This window comes from Diachasmimorpha longicaudata, chromosome 4 (genome assembly GCF_034640455.1).
Source record: "Diachasmimorpha longicaudata isolate KC_UGA_2023 chromosome 4, iyDiaLong2, whole genome shotgun sequence".
Taxonomy (NCBI): Eukaryota; Metazoa; Arthropoda; class Insecta; order Hymenoptera; family Braconidae; genus Diachasmimorpha; species Diachasmimorpha longicaudata.
Window position 1 is genome coordinate 9,903,152 of NC_087228.1, and position 17,669 is coordinate 9,920,820.

The 17,669-nt window shown below is 38.3% G+C and overlaps 4 protein-coding genes across 6 annotated transcripts; 2 read left to right on the top strand and 2 right to left on the bottom strand.

The window, feature by feature from the left end:
* Positions 1-753: 753 nt before the first annotated feature.
* LOC135161746 (beta-1,3-galactosyltransferase 5-like) lies at positions 754-8,977 on the bottom strand. Its single transcript, XM_064119604.1, has 3 exons — positions 8,820-8,977; positions 5,775-6,366; positions 754-4,481 (listed from the first exon to the last, which is right to left on the bottom strand). The coding sequence occupies exons 2-3, from the start codon at positions 6,328-6,330 to the stop codon at positions 3,967-3,969; spliced, it is 1,071 nt and encodes a 356-aa protein (XP_063975674.1). The 5' UTR covers positions 6,331-6,366; positions 8,820-8,977; the 3' UTR covers positions 754-3,966.
* A 382-nt stretch (positions 8,978-9,359) lies between these two features.
* Rassf8 (Ras association domain family member 8) lies at positions 9,360-12,603 on the top strand. Of its 2 annotated transcripts, none has more exons than XM_064119601.1 (7): positions 9,360-9,880; positions 10,124-10,234; positions 10,427-10,741; positions 10,818-10,938; positions 11,042-11,433; positions 11,523-11,639; positions 11,774-12,603. In XM_064119601.1, the coding sequence occupies exons 1-7, from the start codon at positions 9,809-9,811 to the stop codon at positions 12,320-12,322; spliced, it is 1,677 nt and encodes a 558-aa protein (XP_063975671.1). In that variant the 5' UTR covers positions 9,360-9,808; the 3' UTR covers positions 12,323-12,603. The 2 variants fall into 2 exon arrangements, with proteins under 2 accessions (XP_063975671.1, XP_063975672.1); XM_064119602.1 differs by having other exon boundaries at positions 10,866-10,938.
* A 270-nt stretch (positions 12,604-12,873) lies between these two features.
* Positions 12,874-13,891, top strand: LOC135161748 (ragulator complex protein LAMTOR4 homolog). Its single transcript, XM_064119606.1, has 2 exons — positions 12,874-13,043; positions 13,349-13,891. The coding sequence occupies exons 1-2, from the start codon at positions 12,972-12,974 to the stop codon at positions 13,595-13,597; spliced, it is 321 nt and encodes a 106-aa protein (XP_063975676.1). The 5' UTR covers positions 12,874-12,971; the 3' UTR covers positions 13,598-13,891.
* LOC135161743 (E3 ubiquitin-protein ligase Topors-like) lies at positions 13,817-17,586 on the bottom strand. 2 transcript variants are annotated; one of them, XM_064119598.1, is made up of 3 exons: positions 17,089-17,586; positions 16,964-17,011; positions 13,817-16,488 (listed from the first exon to the last, which is right to left on the bottom strand). In XM_064119598.1, exon 3 carries the CDS (start codon positions 16,447-16,449, stop codon positions 14,056-14,058), a length of 2,394 nt encoding a protein of 797 aa, XP_063975668.1. In that variant the 5' UTR covers positions 16,450-16,488; positions 16,964-17,011; positions 17,089-17,586; the 3' UTR covers positions 13,817-14,055. The 2 variants fall into 2 exon arrangements, with proteins under 2 accessions (XP_063975668.1, XP_063975670.1); XM_064119600.1 differs by lacking the exons at positions 16,964-17,011; positions 17,089-17,586 and adding an exon at positions 16,784-16,939.
* Positions 17,587-17,669: the final 83 nt, after the last annotated feature.

Below are 17,669 nucleotides of genomic sequence, written 5' to 3' on the forward strand. Positions count from 1 at the left end.
CTAATTGTAATTGTCTTGTAATTTTAACAGAAATCTCAAGAATAGTTTTATGCTCAAACCCGACTCGTTGGGGGATCAAGATTTCGAGATGATTTAAATTTTGAGCTGATGACTCGGGGATCATAAAGTGTTCTTGAACTTCAACCACCCTAAAACTTCTGAAGACCGCTCAGGCCATCTTTGAACATCAACAATTACGAAATACAACCACGATCGCCAATCAATCCCACGATCTCTATTTAACCCTCACGAAGGGACCCCTTCTGTTACCGAGTGAAGTACGCCCAATGAATCGAAAATTTTGAGGTCATTATTTAATGAGAGAGAGAATGCAAATAACCAATTTTGAATACAGGCGGTCGCAGTAGAGATGACAGTCACATGACCGTCAGCGTGCATTTTTTTTAGATTATCTCCGGCTTTTGGCGGAGAAGATCAAAAAATCATTATTGATAATAAAACATTTTTTTGGGCGAATAAACCTTCTTTAAGAACCCCATTGGTTTTTCTCGCTGTGCTAGTTACAACGAATGTCGAACGATGAAATTATTTTTTCCCAGACAGTATTAAACGATCAAATGGTTTAGACCACAGTTCATGTAACCGTTCTATCATTATTGGCCTCGAGTTTACAATGGAATGAGAATTATTCTAAACGCAGACAGCGTGCCGCTGTTCCATTAGTACTCACAACCAGTTCAGACTGCTTTCAATAATCGCATACTCTCCCCTGCATAATTGAACATCTGTAGGTTGTTTCATTCATTTTTATTATTATTTATATTACACAGATTGCAGGACAAATATCGACTCATTTCGAAAATATATAAAACTTGATTCGCTAATAATTATTTCTCCTGTCACAAATTAAATTAAGTACAAATGCAGAAATTTTGAGTTAGCACAATTACATTCAGTTACCATGCACCAATTGGTTCATTTTTTGTATCATTACTGAGCACGACCCAAGGATCAGAGATTCTTTTCCAAGCCACTGATTAAAAGAAATTATTTGATGCAATTTCCTCAGTGAAGTGGTAAAAAGGAAATATAAGTAGTCTGCAGGTTTAACTTACTTTTTGAAATAATCAAAAAAGTGATCTTGCATTCAATCATTAGCATTTCGCGAGACTTCACTTTATGAAATTCGAATACATCAAGTTTAATTAAGTTTCTGAGCTTCTTCTCTCCATCTATATAAGCAGCCAAAGTTCTTAAAGGCAGTTCATCTTTCTATGTGAATGATCAAGGATCAATACTGAATTTTTCACCCTAAAATGATTTATTTTATTAATTTGAGAATTCTGCTTTAGTTGAGATTCAATTTCCCATATTCAGGTAAACATCAGAGCTCCCATTTAAGTCTCATTTAACCCTAAATTGTAGATTGTCTAAATCTTGAGTATGAATTTTCTGTTCCAAAATTACATTTCGAATTGTTCATCAAAAAATTGACATTGTGTCACATCTTACACTCATCACAAATCAGCACAAATGCGGTAAAATGGACACTCTTGGCCTTTTCAGAACTTCATTTTACCCTCCTTAATTTTTTACCACTCCACTCTAAAATTGTTACATATAAACATAACGGCGAAAGAATTAATCAGAACGATCGAGCTCAATTTATTTTGCTAAATTTGACGACGACATTGCATTAAGAAGAGACAAAAATATATCGTTGTTGAAGAAAAATAAATTGATGATTGACGTTTGTAGATATAAATACTCTAATTAATGATTTTTACATGGAAGTATTACACTTCTTGTCTCTTCTCCATGCTCACATTACAATGAAAATATTAATTAGATTCTGTCGTAGGAGCACTCGAGTCTGGATAAATAAATTCTTATCTATTTATATTCATTTTTTTGTGTGTTTTTTCCTGTTTTCAGGTACAAATTTGGGATAAGACTGCATTAAAGTTATGAACAATTATTTTAAATTTCATATAAGCTAGTTTTTCTCACGATCTGTACAAGTAATTCATTTTTTTTATTCCCCTCATCTTTCCATACTTCCGTCGAAAAACCGACGGCAGTGATCACTTTATGCACAATTTTTCAATTTTTTATGAATGAATTATTTATTATTACGAAGAAAAATGGCATACCTATAATTTTTCATCTTCTCTTTACTTGGCAAATAAAAAAAAATATATACCTCGTGAAAATAATTGAATAAATGTGAGGTAGGTAGTGAATACATCGAGATCTGTGAGATTTCATATTGTGCTCTATAATAAAATACAAATACTCGACTGAGTGGATTATGTAGTCAAAAAGTGGAGAACAAGACATATTATGTTATAATCAAGTGTCTCAATTTCTTTAACAATAGACAGAATCGAAAAGAGAATAGACAGAAAAAAACGAAGAAATTCATTTCTATGGAATAGATCATTCAGTCGAGTAAGGTTTTTCCTCTGGACAAATGCCTATAAGTAGTAAAGATACGTGTCCTGTTCTCCACCTTTCATTTTGTGTGACTTATGCATCATGCAAATTAAAAAAAAAGAGTATCTCATCAAATTTTTCATCATTCGGCGATTGACAATTTCTATTCAATATAGCAAATAAATGTCTAATATCATTGTAAAGATAACCATCGAAATGATAGATCCTATTGAATATACAGCTCATTATTGAAATAATATCTTCCACTGATGAGAGTTCCTTAAATTGAGCAAAGTTAAATTATGCGACTAGAATTGAGAAATTCAAAATTTTCAACCTTCTTATTATATCTTGGCTTTTTGAGGAATTTTTTTGTTGATTTATTCAATGATTAAATTTGTTTAATTGGAGAACTATTCTTCAACTTTCGAAAAGGGTAACTTTCACTATGAAATTTGATTTTTCCTTCTTCATTCAGTTATTTACAATTTTTACATGTATATATTACTCAATAATTTGGCGAATTAAATACTGAAGAGTTCTCATCAATTAAGCATTACAATTATCCAACAAATTATGATTTTTCCCTTCCTCTCGATTGTTTAATATAAAAAGAAGCAACAAAGAAGTTGATGTAATATTCCAATTTCTCCACCCATTAACTTAGAATTTCTCGAAATACCATTTGATATTATTATTAATTGCAAATGAACATTAAATGACAGTTTAAAGCGTTTGGTCACATCAAGTGAATCATATGTAGGGTAATCACTTCCAGTTAATGACACTTCACTAATTAAGTTTCTAAATGCCATCAGCAACGAAGAATAAGGTTTTAGGACAATTTTAAAGGTTCGTTGAATGCTTGTCAACACCACTGACAAGTCCTGAATAAGAATTCGAGAATAATTCAATAATTGGTAGATTTATCTATAAAAAAGTAAAATAAGTAATAAATTGTATAATTTTTAAATACCAAGATTCATTTCCTCCGGTTTCGTGAAGTTTGATCAGTCCTGAAATGAAGTAATACAACAGAATAAATGGAATAATACATTCAGAAGAAAACTTTGTCCTCCGGAGACTGTCGTCCATTTATTATGTTTTAGTACTTCATTAATGAATTATCAACTCTTTGAACATCTCGTTTCATCTTGAAAGATACTTTCAACCTTCCCTCAACAAATTTCGCATTTTCTACGATAAAAAGAAATTTTTTAAACCACCGACACCCTGGAGATCTTGATGATGTCTTCTTTTAAAAAATAAACCTATCAAATAAATAGCATAAAAAATTATTTCAACAAATTTTAGAGTATGAGCAGTGTACTGAAACCAAATTACAAACCGGGAAGTTTGAAATTATCAAGTCAATTAATGTCAATATTCATTATTTACCAAAATTCGTGATAGAAACAAACAAACAAACCCTTGTTCAAAAATGGACCTCGAAGGGAAATCATCTGATTGCATCCACACCTACACTTTAATTACTCTTTCCCCGAATTCCGAAATAAAATTAATTGGATCCGTCTCCTTATTTTCTTTAACCGCAAAATTAATATATCCCTATATCTCTGACAGGCCATCATTACTAACTGCCTTAAGAGTCAACCGATGAAGAGCCTTAATATGATCCTCTCCCAAATTAGGTGGACCAAATAAAAACTCTTGTCGACTATCAGGATCATTAAGCAGCTGCATCATATCATTCAAACTAAGTACAAATGGGTGTATGGAGCCGTGAGTGAGATTAACTTTTCCAGCCACTGTACCTGTTATATGAACATCATCGATCCAAAAATATGGCTCTCTTTGTGCCTCGCGGTACAGTAAAAATACAGAATCAGGTGAATACAGTATAGCCCAACCAGCGCAGTATGCTGGATAATGTCTGCCGGGATATTCCTGGGGTGATACCCGCCATTTGGAACGCCACGAGCGTTTAACTGTTGCTCCTGACTGTAGATCACAAAGAATGAGACGCCTTGCGCCCCACGGGGATAGGCCGCGCTTTAAAAAATCTACCATTGCTGGAATGTTAACGAATATATCGTCATCTAGCTTCAATATATATTTGGCACCTGAAAGCAAGAGAATAAAAATTAATCGATGGCTTCTATGGACGATAATTTTGACTTATCAATTGGATTTTAGTTCCATCTTCAAAATTATTTAAATTTGCTTAAGTACATTTGAACCGTAATTTGAGGTATAATAAGGCTCATATGAAAAGTCTCATTATCAACTAAATATGTTGGAAATAATTGTAACGACATGACATCGTCAACGTACATGAATTTTTTAAATACATACTTCGACGAAAAAATGGTAAACGATTTTCTGTGCAAAGCTGTCGTTAATAATTTTAAAATAGATTGAATTATACGGGAGACTCTTTGCCATCAACAATTGATGAACAACCCACTGTACCTCCCTCAGAAATATTTTTTCAAAGTATCGCGGAATCGATATCAGAATACGAAGAACGCGGTCACCATATGTATAAACAATATTTACACTTCATTTATGAAGAGTGTGGTTTTAATGGCAAAAGGCAATTTGAATGTCAATTCTGGACTCATCTCTCTGAATATCGCAATTATTATAGCTCTGCCAGGTTAATATTATAATTCGATGAAAGAACGATTCAGAAACCAAAACTGACATGATAAAGCCTAAATGTGTGACGAAATATTTGATTGACCTCCTTCTTAGTACTCGAGTTTTTAGTGGAAATTGTTATGGCTTTCGCAGATGTGAAACCAGAGAAGTAGAGTTGCTGCTGTGACATATGCTAACTCAAATATTTCGTAGGTCACTCATCATGAAATTTGATAATAGCGAATGTACTAACCGACAGATGACACGTGGTTTGTTCCAACAAAGCTATTCAGGAATATCATTGACATTCCGTTCCTATCATTCAACTGTGCATGCAATAGACGCCATAAAAAGGGCAAACAAAAACACAATAAATAAACGAATGAGCACGTATGAAAGCAAGTAAACCCGATTGAGCACAATGGTGTTCCAGCATTGTACGTGCCAAAAAATGAAATGGGATAATATATTTCTCTGATGATTTTAGTAACGCCAAATATTCGATATTACTGAATGTCGGGTTGCAGGCGCCATTCAGAGGGTTAATAGTTGGCTAACTAATTTATCCGAAGAGCTCATAAAATGTATCACAAAAAAATTTCATGTATAAAATACCTCAATACTAAAACTATTGATTTTTTTTAAAATTATTACGTGCGTGAAATGAGAGGCATTTAAAGCTCATAAGCATAAACTACTAAATTTAGAGCCTAGCAATACACAACTCGATAAATGTCTTCCGTTGCATGAAATATTAAAGAATAAACACTTACTTGGACAGTGATATGTGGCCCACTTCAATGCCATCACATGCTTATAGGTCATATTTCTATATGCATCAAGGAAATTGCCTTGAATAATATCACCATACTTTCTATCCTCATCAATAATATCACTTCTGTATTGATCAGTGATTCCAATGAAAAATAGTACAATCATCTCAGACGTTTGTTTTCCCCATGTTTCACGTACAGTGTGACGTTTAGCATAATTACCAGGTGCTGAATGTATGAGCGTTAGTAATAATGGTTGTGTTCTATTGCACGGATCGTGATTGATGATGAATCGAAAATTTGTCATATCAATCAGTGTCGTTTCATCGCTGGACGGAAGTTCGTTCAGTGAATATGGCTGGGGCAATGCCGATACGTTGTCCGGTATTAAGAGTGTATAACCGGGTACTGCTACCTGGGCTGGTATTGCTGTCAGGGTGCCTGGTGCACCGGTTAACATCCATATTGACAGGAAACAGAAGACAGTTAGAGTTACTGCAAATGTTAATGTGCATGGCGACGACCCGTGGCCATGGAGCCGTCGCTTATCCAACATGCTAGCAACACCCTTTCATCCTACTTCGTATCACTCCTGGAATAAATTATCAATTTTTCAGAACATTTCATCAGCAATAAATGATTTTGGATTTTTTATACAATCTGGAGAGATATTCTCTATTAAAATTGACATGACATTGAAAACTCATCAATTTTTTCCCATGCCTTCCGCACCGGAGGTGAAGCTACGAAAAAAACTGAAACATCATTAAACCGGAAAAATACGATAAAGATATGCCAGACTTAATTATACCGCATTCAAAAGCATCGCATTCAACGATACTTCAAATATCTAATCAACACCGACATAGCTGGAATATTAAGATTACGTATGTAACACTAATGTAGATAAAATGTCAAAACGAAAAATATAAGAAAATATTACAGAATATTTTTTCGGTAGAGGAAAATTTTTTCTTTCATTTTCTAAAGGCTTCACGTAAATTTCATGAGAACGTGACTAATTAAAGCGGGTCGCACTAAGTTCTGTCAGCTGTTTAATTTTAGGAATAAATGTATTCCTGTGTATTCCATGAGGGGTAACTGGCCGTTAACGGACAGTTTAGTTAACTTCTCAGGTGCAGCTGGGCCAATGCTTTTTTATGACAATCCAATGTATGTTTTATCTAAATAACGCCCTTGTTGGGAAATTCAGTAGTTGCTTTATAGCTATTTCAAACACCCGAGGATGTTATTAGCTTCAGTAAATAAAACAGGACATTTGTGGACATAATAACTTATATTTCTGTCTCCCATGTAATGAACGAGAAGGCGTTTTAATTCCCCAATTATTCTAGAATATTATTGTTTATGATTTTCGGTTTCTAGGGAAACTTCGGTTGAGCGTTAGAAAAAAGAATTTGTGATTTCGTGGTCATCACCAAAATTTAAATAATATCTACTGGCTTATGTCTAGCTTCTGTTAGAGAACAACTGATCGAAGTACTTGCACATCTGTACCCATTATATATCCCACCACCTGCCGCTATAAAAGAATTCTTGCAAGCACGTTTGTATACATATACATATCGTGCAAGTAGATATAATAGTATGACATAAGCTACGACTATCTCATTAACCTTTTGTCGAATGACTTTGCGAATACGAATTATTCATGTAATCAATATCGATGTCTTGTTATTGCGTGGGCTGGTCTTTCCCAGTGCCAAGGGCTTGACCACGGAGTGTGTTAATCAAAGTAATTGATGTGTGCTGGAGCCACATATCAATCTTCTTTTTATTTTCATTATCAGTTGATGCAGGAGATTGCTCGGGATGAACACTGTATTCCTTCTTCTTAGAAAGGCTTTAAATAAAATGAGAATTCGAATGCTGCAGATAAAACCCATGGAATTTTCCCGGAATCACTGACATTATTTGTCCCAACAGTCACGATCTTTCCTTATTGGGAAACTCTATTGAGCTCGTGGTTTGTGATATCTCAGACTTTTTCAAGTTCACAGAAAAACGTTATAAGACCTTTATACCATGGCATATCCAACAAATAAACAATTTAAAAAATATCATCAAACTTCCCGAGTTCTATTCATTTCACACGAATTTCTTTCAACGGAACTGGTATTTTATTTACCGCCCCCACTAATCATCTACTCTAAGAAACAAAACAAAGAAAAATACTGCCTGTCCTCTGTTATTACATAGAACCTATTCTCTTTATTTTTCTGGGCATTGGCCAATTTGGCAGCCCATTCTTTATGCTTAGGTCCATCACAACTCCAACCAAAGATGTTCTTCCACAAAATCACGATTACAATAGCTTTATGTCTCTGCATACGTCTTAAAAAACGACGATCATTCTGGATGCTGATAATAAAACAAATCAGATCCTCGACCCAGTTTTATATGAACAAAAAAATTGCTCCTTGAAAATTATTGATAGTTTTGCGATCAAACATTTTTTTTTCACAAGAATAAATATCGTTTGATCTTGAAAATGAATCTGTCTGAGCGGCCAAGCAACCGAGTCCTGGAAAACCATATCCGGTACACGTGCAGAGAAACCCTCATCTCAAAAACCGGATTACCATAGCGGCCAGTCAGAGAAGGAATGCATCGGTATGCAGTGCACAGATCACGCGATCGGCAGGGTCAAGAATCAAGAATTATTTTGCGAGACGACATCCCTCCATCACCGCCTCTCACTTCCTCGACAGAGATCTCCCTTCCACGCACCACTTCCGGCTCCCAATGAGTCTGGCACCCCCGCAAAGGACCATACCCAACAGATCAAAGTTCATTAAACCACCCCAACATATTCTCCAAGAGATAATAACAGAACTCCTGTGGAGAACCTGCTGCAACAAAATCCTAAGCACTCGACAAGATGTGAACATCTCCGAATTTGAGAGCACGACTCTAACCTCCGCCATCTACTCAATCCCCACTAATTACCACTCACTAATCAAAATCCTAATAAAGCCGGTGATCATGTTATAACAATAATTTAAGTAATGACACAGTACGTACCTTATAATTATAATAAAACTCCTGTTCCCACTGTCAGAACTGAGTACCGAACGTTGGCATCGGTATACGCCGACTATGACAGATGCTGTACACCGTCGAGCGTTATAAAGTCGAAGAGAATCGTGAGTTAACGCCCTATAGGTTGAAATCCCCACCCCTGGTGAACCGCTGGCCGGATTCAACAGCGTCAGGGGAGGTGCAAGGGCCTCTGAAGTTGCTCACTTTAACCGAGCTGCGTTGCCAGCTCTCGGACCCTAACATTAAGACAATTTAGCATATGGTGATTTTTCCCGCACTAGTGTTAGAATTTTACTGACAAAATTTCCTCCATATGGCTGACATGCTTGTGTACCATTTTATCTCAATCTATCACGCCATAGCAGTCTGACAATGAAATCGCATATGAACTCCACATTATTCAAAAAATCCCGGTATAACCCTCTCTTACTCCCCTGAATGTCCCCACCAATTGTTTTCTGAGAACCCATAACTGGCAACACCTAACCTAACTTCTCCGGCTGGCTACCAGACGTCGCATTAATATCCCTATTCATGTTTACAATTTTTTTATTTTTAATTTCATCATTCTCTCCACCTCAACCCCCAGTGGCTATGCCATAACACCATTACCATTACATTCACCACTGCCATTACCTCGATTTTGAAATAATCGAGTGATGATTAACGTGCACTTTGTGATCTAGGTTATAGTGAAAATTGTTGGAAAATAGTGGACGAGTCAGTCGAGGCGGATGATTGAGTAGAGAGTTTTGTGAAATCATGTGAAATTTCTTTTTCCTCGAGGTGAATTGTTTTATTTGTGGGCCTGTCCAGTTATTGGAAGTATTTACGAGTGGACTACAGTTGTGAGGGGGATGATGAGGGGAGTGATAAGCGTGATTTGCACTTGGATAGGTGGATATTGTCGTTTGTGAGTAGTCATACCGATTTTAAATAATGCAGAGAGATAACGAGGATATTTAACGATAATGGAGCTGAAGGTTTGGGTCGAGGGCATTCAACGGATTGTTTGTGGAGTCACCGAGACTACCACTTGTCAGGTGGGTATTTTTCATTGTTCCGATAAGGAGAGGGGTTTTGGGGGGAGAGCTGGATATTTTAATTAGACTGCTTTGGAGCAGATGGTGGATATCAGAACAGAACAGGAGAGAATATAACTGTTCCCCAGGGGAGTCACACATGGATGATGGCTGGGCGTGATGACTCCCCTTATTGGTTTTCTTATGAGCATTATTATTTTTGGGGGCTCTTTACGGTGGATTGAAGTCTGATTATTTTTTTAGGATGTTGTTTATGCACTGGCATACGCCACTGCACAGTCGGGGAGGTTCACACTGGTTGAACGGTGGAGGAATAACGAGAGATTTTTGGCTCCTTACGAGAATCCTTTGACGGTAATTGGGGAATTATTGGATTATGAGGCAAGAAGGGATGTCTGAATTTCAAGCAGTTTTTGCAGATATTTTTTAAGACTAAAAAATGTCTCGACATGGTCATTTTTGTTTGAAATTCTGATGTTCCTTTTTCCTGTAGACTAGGCGAACTATCTACTTGTTCTCAAATTAATTACTCCATCATCACTGCAGATTTTAATGAAATGGGGTGAATACTCTTCTGATGTTCAATTGATCCTCCGGAGATCGAGTACAGATGGAACTAAAAATCAAAATCAAAGCTCAGTGAATAGTCGCTCACCCCATGGGACTCGAGCCAATGGAATGCAGGGAAATCAGTTCGATCCCCTGGTTATCAACAGAGGCCACGATAATGGAAGAAATAGTACCACAAATTCCACATCTGACTGCAATGAGTCACCGGAAGTGCTCAAAAGGAATCGGGATATTAGGAAGTCTCTCACGTTCAGTGGACTGCATGGAACGTCCTCAGAAGGCAATACCGAGGTAAAATTTTGGAAATCAAGCCGTTATATTTTCTTGAAACGGATTTTCGTTGGGAACTTCAGAGAATGAGTTTCAGGTACAAACGGAAAATATTGCTGTTGTTCAACCGACATTACAATCGAAGAGTAAGGATGGACAGACACGTAGGAATGTGCAGAAGAGCACTGATTCACCAACAAGGGGCTCAACTGGTGAAGGTAAATGATTAAGATAAATCAAACTGTGGGAAAGCTCAAAAGCTCTACATCAGCCTCAAACATATAAACATTTAATTTCTGAATCTTTTATATTCCGCTACAGGTGTCTCCCATTTGCAGCAGAAAAAAGTCCGAGAAGTCCCGCCATACAGAGACCCCCCAGGTCCCGAAAGTTCCCCCCATCGGACCCTCCCCCCCTATCGTGATCCACCACCCCCAATTGTCACAAGTCCGACGCGATCTCAAGCCTCCGAGGCAGCCAACGATAATTATTCTCACCTGAAGGACGAGCAGTCCTCCCCAAATCATCCAAAATCAAAACGCAATCTCAATCAAGAGCTGCAGGATTCCAAGAATCTAATGCAAAATAAAACACAGAATAGTCAATCACCTAATATGGTCACTGTGGCATATACTCAACGTTACGCAGAGCTCATAAGACTAGTCAATAGGCAGCGCGATACGATAAATGCACAGCAAGTTGATCTCACAAAGGTTGGCATTGTTGTCTCATACTAATTATCTAATCGTATTCACTGTTAATGAGGAGTTGGAATCATGACTATACTGCTTTGTTATTTCAGTTTGATGCAGAAATTTTGTACTGGGAGAATAAAAATCGAGAGCACTTCAATCAAATGGATTATATTTCACAGGAGATCAATAGGATTGAATCCACTGGGCGTTTGATCGATGAACAGGTGATTGGGAATTATTCCCTCATTCAATAGATATTTAAAATTATAATTTTTATAACGAAAAATCTACATCAAATAATGGTGCGATAAAGACATGATAATCTTCAGTCGGATAATCGCCAAATTTGTGTTTCCAGCTGAACGAATTAGTTCACACAGAAGAAGAGAGCGAGTTAGTCCGCCAGCAGGAGAAGACCTTGAAATCAGAGATAACTCTATTACGTTCAAAGCTAGCAAACTGTGAGACGGAGTTGCTCCAATGCAAAAATAAAATTCGTCTCGTGATGGAGGAATTAGCCCTGGAGCAACACAACATTAATCGCGAATCAGAGGAGCGTATGCTAGTAGAGAGAAAAGTTGTCAATGAAATGGAGCGACTGCAGAATGATGTGGAGCAGGCCAAACGTTTGGCTGAGCACACTAATCAAGCGGCTGAGGCACTAAAACAGGAAGTCTCTAATCTCGAGGCTGCAATTGTCGAGAAAAAAATGCAAGTGGAGAGACTGGTTGCTGACATGAAGGAAGCCAATTTGCAAAGCCTGACTGTGGCCTGCCAGGACGAGCAAATCAAACACCTGTTGGAGGGAGCTCAGAAGCCAGGAAGCACTCGCAAGATGATTGGTTCACCCAGACAACTAGAAACTGCTGTGCCCACTAGCAAAAATCCACACGGTGTTTGGGTGTAAATAATTAGGATTTTATTACTGTGGATACGTTCACATTAAATGAGAGATAAAGATAATGTCAGCATCAATCATGTGCACTGTGTGAAATGTTTCAATGTTTTATTTCGGTTCGTTAAAAGTCAGTTTATTGAAAAGAAAATTTTATTGTATTTTAGGAGACGATTGTTTAGGCCTCGAGATTTTAATTCAATTTTTGTATTTATTCGTGTAAGTTTTTCTCATTTACAAAATTTCATTTTGTAATAGGTAAATTTTTGAGTAATAAAGTATAGTACAGAATTTTTTTTAATGATTTTTTACTGTTTTCGAACTTTTCAGGAAAGAGGTAACAAATATTAATAAAAATTAACGATATTCCTATTTTGATCTACGAAGTTTTTCGCATGTGTTGAAATTATTGCTAATTGTGGGGGTTAATACTTTTTTATTGAGTATACTCAATTACTGAAAATTATAAATTGCGAGTCAAGTTGTGTTTCAAAACTTCGTGGGAGAACCCTAGTACCACAATGGCGTCACGACGTCAGGGTGGACTTGCAAATAAAATTCCTAGAATTACCTTTCGTCCGGGAAAAACAACAGCTGAATAGCTGATTGTCAGTGGTAGATTGACACAGTGAAAATTGCTTTTGACAGCAAAATTTGCAGAATGTTGTCAATGGAACGAATCCCTGACCAAATTGGATATCTCGTGTTGACTGAGGATGGAGCAGTACTTGCGGTAATTACTCGTCAATAATTGATAGAGCTTCATTCTTTGCATAACAACAACACTGCGAAAAACATGCATTAACTTGAGAAAAGTGTTTATATTTTAAAAATCATACCTCTCCAGTCGAGTCATTACAAAGCAATCTTCATTAGGTTTGAACTATGTCAATTATATTTTTCTAAAACATGATCATGTGCTTCATAACCTTGAGCAAAGTCTCTTAATAGTTATGGACACGAAAAAGTTGATCAAAAATCCCAAAAAAATCCACAAAGTGTGGGTAACCATTTTGTAATAAAAATGTTTCTGTTTAGTCTGGCGGTGAACTTGAAAATGATGAGTGGGTGGCCAACATCGTAACTGGTTTAGTTACAATGACTGATAAGATTGATCCAAACACACTAGTTGGTAATGAAGCCTTCAACAAAATTTCCATCGTTTACCAGAGCCATTGTTATGTTATTTGCCTATCAAATAAAAAAATTCACGTACTGAAGAAAAAAATCCGCCCCTCCAACAGCAATCAGCCAGTTGCAGAACAGCAGAGCCTCATAGAAATTTAAGACATTGGTCGATTGTCAAGAGTTTAAACTAAGTTACTCTTTTTTTCTAGCAGTAGTTAAAGATGTTATTAAAAAGAGCAAAAAAAATATTCATTGATTATTTCCACAATTTTTACATGAGAAATTAATGATCCAAAAATTTTTATTTTTAACTCTCGAAATTAGTTGAGAGAGAAGCCATCTAACCAGAGCGAAGTAAAAAGTCTGCACTAATCAAAATTCACTGTTATCACTTGATAATGTATTTAAAAAAACTCCACCATTCGCACAAATACATTTAATTCACAAACTAAAGTCGTTCATTAATTACATAACGGAAATCGTCTTGATTTCAGAAGTATTTCCACCTCGAACCTCAAAACTCTGATTACAATACTATATTTATAAGTAAAAAATGCATTTATTCAGATACAATTTGCAGATGAAACAGAACGTAGAGTAACATTTAACCGAAACATTTAATCCAACGAACTGTATGAATCTGAGGACCCCCAATGTCTCTTGTCACGTTTCCGCCCTTTAGAATGTTTACCCTTTGAACTTTTGTATTTTTTGTGCGTCTTCTTCCGTTTTTTCATACTCCTCCCCTCGACGGAATGTTTCTCCGCAGATGTGCTTGGCTCCTCTCCATCCCTCTCTTTTTCCTTGCGTTTGCACTTGTGCCTGCTCCGATACTTATCCTGAGTTCTCTCAGCCCTTGAGCTGCACTGGCTATTGGAACGTCCCTCATCATCAGATGGTGACTCGGCTGAGGAGAACTCTTCTACCCCGTTCCTATCCCTACACTCGCAAGGGGTAAGGCGAAGTCTGGTGTCAGGTTGCTCCTCATCACTTGATCTGCTTGTGCTTCTGGACACCTTTTTATCAACATACCACTCCTTTTTGGTGGCATCCTTCCGAAGAATAGTCGATACTGGCGCACACTTCACAACAGTTGACTTGATCTTCCCCTTCGACCTTTTGCCCTTGTCACTGGATTTATCAGTTCTCCTGTGAGTTCTCCCCCACTTTCGTTTCTTCAGAGGTAAATTGGTATCTGAACTGGCACTCGAGTCACTGTCACTGGAGCTGGACGAAGATGAGGAGTATTCACTGCTGGAGGATAAGTCCTTGGTGTGCCTGTCGTGCTGGTTCTGATTCATCAGGTCTTTTCGAATTTTTATGACCAGGCTTTTCTTGGGGGTGTGGGGCCCCTCCTCGTCGTCCTCGTTGCAGGAAAGTGAAGTTGCTCGCAATCGGAACTTCTGGAAACGCTTGTTTTTTTTCTGTTGCAACTCTTGGTGGGCTTCTTCATCATTTGAACTAGACATATCTCTATTTCGTTTCTTGGAATTCAGAGATTCCCTCTGGGACTGTTTTCGAGGACTCTTCTTGCACGCCTTTGATGTCTTCCTGGTGCGCTTGGTCTTACGTCCCTTCTTCCCCCAGTCTTGGCTCTTGCTCTCGGAGGAAAAGTCACTGAAAGAACAGTCCATGGGGGCTAGGTGCATCGATGCTTTTCGGCGGGCTCCACGGGGATTTCTTCGACTTGTCTCCTGGGAAGTGCTCGGCTCGTCCAGGGGTGCGGGGGCCGGCGAGGGGGTCCGAGGTGTTTGATCCATGGTGCCAGAGGTGCTGGGGCCAGCTATCTCACCATCCGAGGAGGAGATCTCAATTATCTCAGGAGTTCTCTCATGACGGGGCTTTATGTACCCCACAATTTCACAATCTGATTCGTCAGAGTTCGAGGAGATTGTGAAGATCGTAGGGGAGCCTGTGGGTATGCGCGACTGGAAGGCTTGACCCACTGTACTTGGCCCGGGCATATCGATGGGATGAGGTCCAACCGCAGGCACCTCGGCGGGTCCAACATTCATATTATCAACAACTCTGACATCCGAGTCATCACTTGACCAACTACTGCTGGTCTCACTCCGGGCAGGTGATTGCACGCTATTGATATAGCCAGTGGGTAGCCCATGGTACGTGATATAATTGTCATAAGTCGCCATATCGTAGCCAGTCCTGGCATAGTTCATCAATTCATGAAGAAAATGATCGGTATGGATACCAAAGTGCGGTCTGAGGACATCCCTGAGTTCAGCACTTCTTATATCGTATCTTGTGAGGGAGTCCATGATTGTTCTGAGGACATAGGCAATGTGAGGCTCATTTCCATTAAGCAGAATTTGAAGATCTCGATTAATCCAGGGAATCAATCGGTTTAACTCATAGGGATTCAATCTAAAAAATTCAACGCTGCGTTCAAGGGCTCCACTGTAATGCCCATGAAGAGGGGTTGACCATTCTCCATGCCTGTAAACATTCCTTCTGTAGTCTACAGGATTACGCCGCCTGTGTCTCAGCTCTTCGCGTGGTACTGTTGGTACGCCTGGACCAGAAACTGGCAGGAACCTTAACCTCCTGTTGGGGGTCATGGTGGTTCTGTAGGCAAATCTCCTGGCGGCTGGGTCCTGCTGCACATGCCTGATGAATTCATAATCCAAGTTGATGAGCTCGAGGTTAATGTCCACCAATGGTGACACCTGGGGAGGGCCCACCATCTCCCTTGGCACATGATACTGATCATAATCCTCCTCTGATCGAACATTATGGATTATTGATTTGAAGGTCTGCTTGCAAAGGGGGCACTCGGTCTTTATTTTCGACCACTGCAGAAGACAAGTGAAGCAGAACTGATGGAGGCAACTGTCGGTGAAGGAGGTATTTACCAAGTGACCCAGGCATATACTGCACTCTGGCGTTGGAGAGCTTGCTCCACCCCTGTCTCCTGGGCTTGCACTCGATGTTGGCTCTAATTTTACAGGCTCCTTGGTCTCCGGAACCTCTTCCAGGGGTATGGGCTCTTCCATTTTGTAGAAAAGTTATTGTCTTGGGGGTGGTTACTTTCACTGGAATAGAAAATCGACAGAATGAAATGCTTAATTAACAACAGTTCTTTAAAATATTGACATAATTGACATTATCAAAGTGTTGAAATGTATACGTATAAATGTAAAAAGAGATAACTGTTTTCCCATGAAAAAAACATCGTTCACTTCGTGATTAACCTAAACTGAGCTCGATTGATCAACTGATTTCTTAATTATGAAAGTTGAAAATAAAACTTTGCTTCACTCCCCCCCACTTATTTCGAACACGCGTCAATATACAAGAAAATGTCAACAGGCCCTTTTTATGGAGTACCTTCTCATTAATGAGAGCATTTTTTCGCCATTTTCTTCCAAAAGTTCTCGCCCACTGGACGCCGAGAAATCACATTGGAGTCATCCAAAACCTTTACCCACGTCAATAAATGCCTAACCCCCTCTACCACTGATAGAAATATCTTCATTTTTGTCGTTATCAAAAAAGCGTTCAACCTACCAACATTTTATGAAAGCCTTGACGAATAGCTCGCACTGATTTATCGTCCTGTAATTATCATATGGATCGATTATTCACGTTCACTCCGGTTTTGCGATGATCATAAATGATTTTTGAGTACTCACAAAGTACGTGAGTATGTCGCAATGAATGATACTTAGATGTGACAGAAAGTCGTGTCGAATTGTTATCCAAATTGGTCACGTAAAATTGATCGTCAATACTGCACTGTGTGTCATCCAACGGCGTAACTCCATTACTGATAAGATTGATTAAATTATTGGGCTCCGCCCTGTATTTTACATTATACTAGGCAATTTTGTGATGCCTATGATGGAGTGGAGAGTCGTAAAAGTGTTTTTCGTCTTCTCTATTTCAGTGGTGCGTGGATGTATTTTTCCACGGATGCCAAATCTCCTCTCCTAGCGTGAAATTTAATGAATTCTTATGATTTAATTCTGCCAATTATCGAAGATCCTCCGATGAATGCCTGACGATGAATGACGATAACAAGAGGACAATGTCGATTGTTGGTTAGTGGGAAGTTTCAGGATGCACGATTAATAAATAAAGAAGGCTTATTTGAAGCACAGCTGAGATTCACCGCAAGCACAATAGACCTCCTCACGGCGTGCCACCATACTTCGCCATAGATCTAGGGATGTCAGTTGACAGGGATCGAAACATATGAATGAAAAAATACTAA

Coding starts and splice junctions, on each gene's coding strand:
- LOC135161746 (XM_064119604.1), bottom strand. CDS start 6,330: ATGTTGGATAAGCGACGGCTCCATGGCCACGGGTCGTCGCCATGCACA. Junction 4,482..5,774: donor GGCCACATATCACTGTCCAA/GTAAGTGTTTAT, acceptor TCTTGCTTTCAG/GTGCCAAATATATATTGAAG.
- LOC135161748 (XM_064119606.1), top strand. CDS start 12,972: ATGTTGTCAATGGAACGAATCCCTGACCAAATTGGATATCTCGTGTTG. Junction 13,044..13,348: donor AGGATGGAGCAGTACTTGCG/GTAATTACTCGT, acceptor GTTTCTGTTTAG/TCTGGCGGTGAACTTGAAAA.
- Rassf8 (XM_064119601.1), top strand. CDS start 9,809: ATGGAGCTGAAGGTTTGGGTCGAGGGCATTCAACGGATTGTTTGTGGA. Junction 10,742..10,817: donor CCTCAGAAGGCAATACCGAG/GTAAAATTTTGG, acceptor AATGAGTTTCAG/GTACAAACGGAAAATATTGC. Junction 10,939..11,041: donor AAGGGGCTCAACTGGTGAAG/GTAAATGATTAA, acceptor ATTCCGCTACAG/GTGTCTCCCATTTGCAGCAG.
- LOC135161743 (XM_064119598.1), bottom strand. CDS start 16,449: ATGGAAGAGCCCATACCCCTGGAAGAGGTTCCGGAGACCAAGGAGCCT.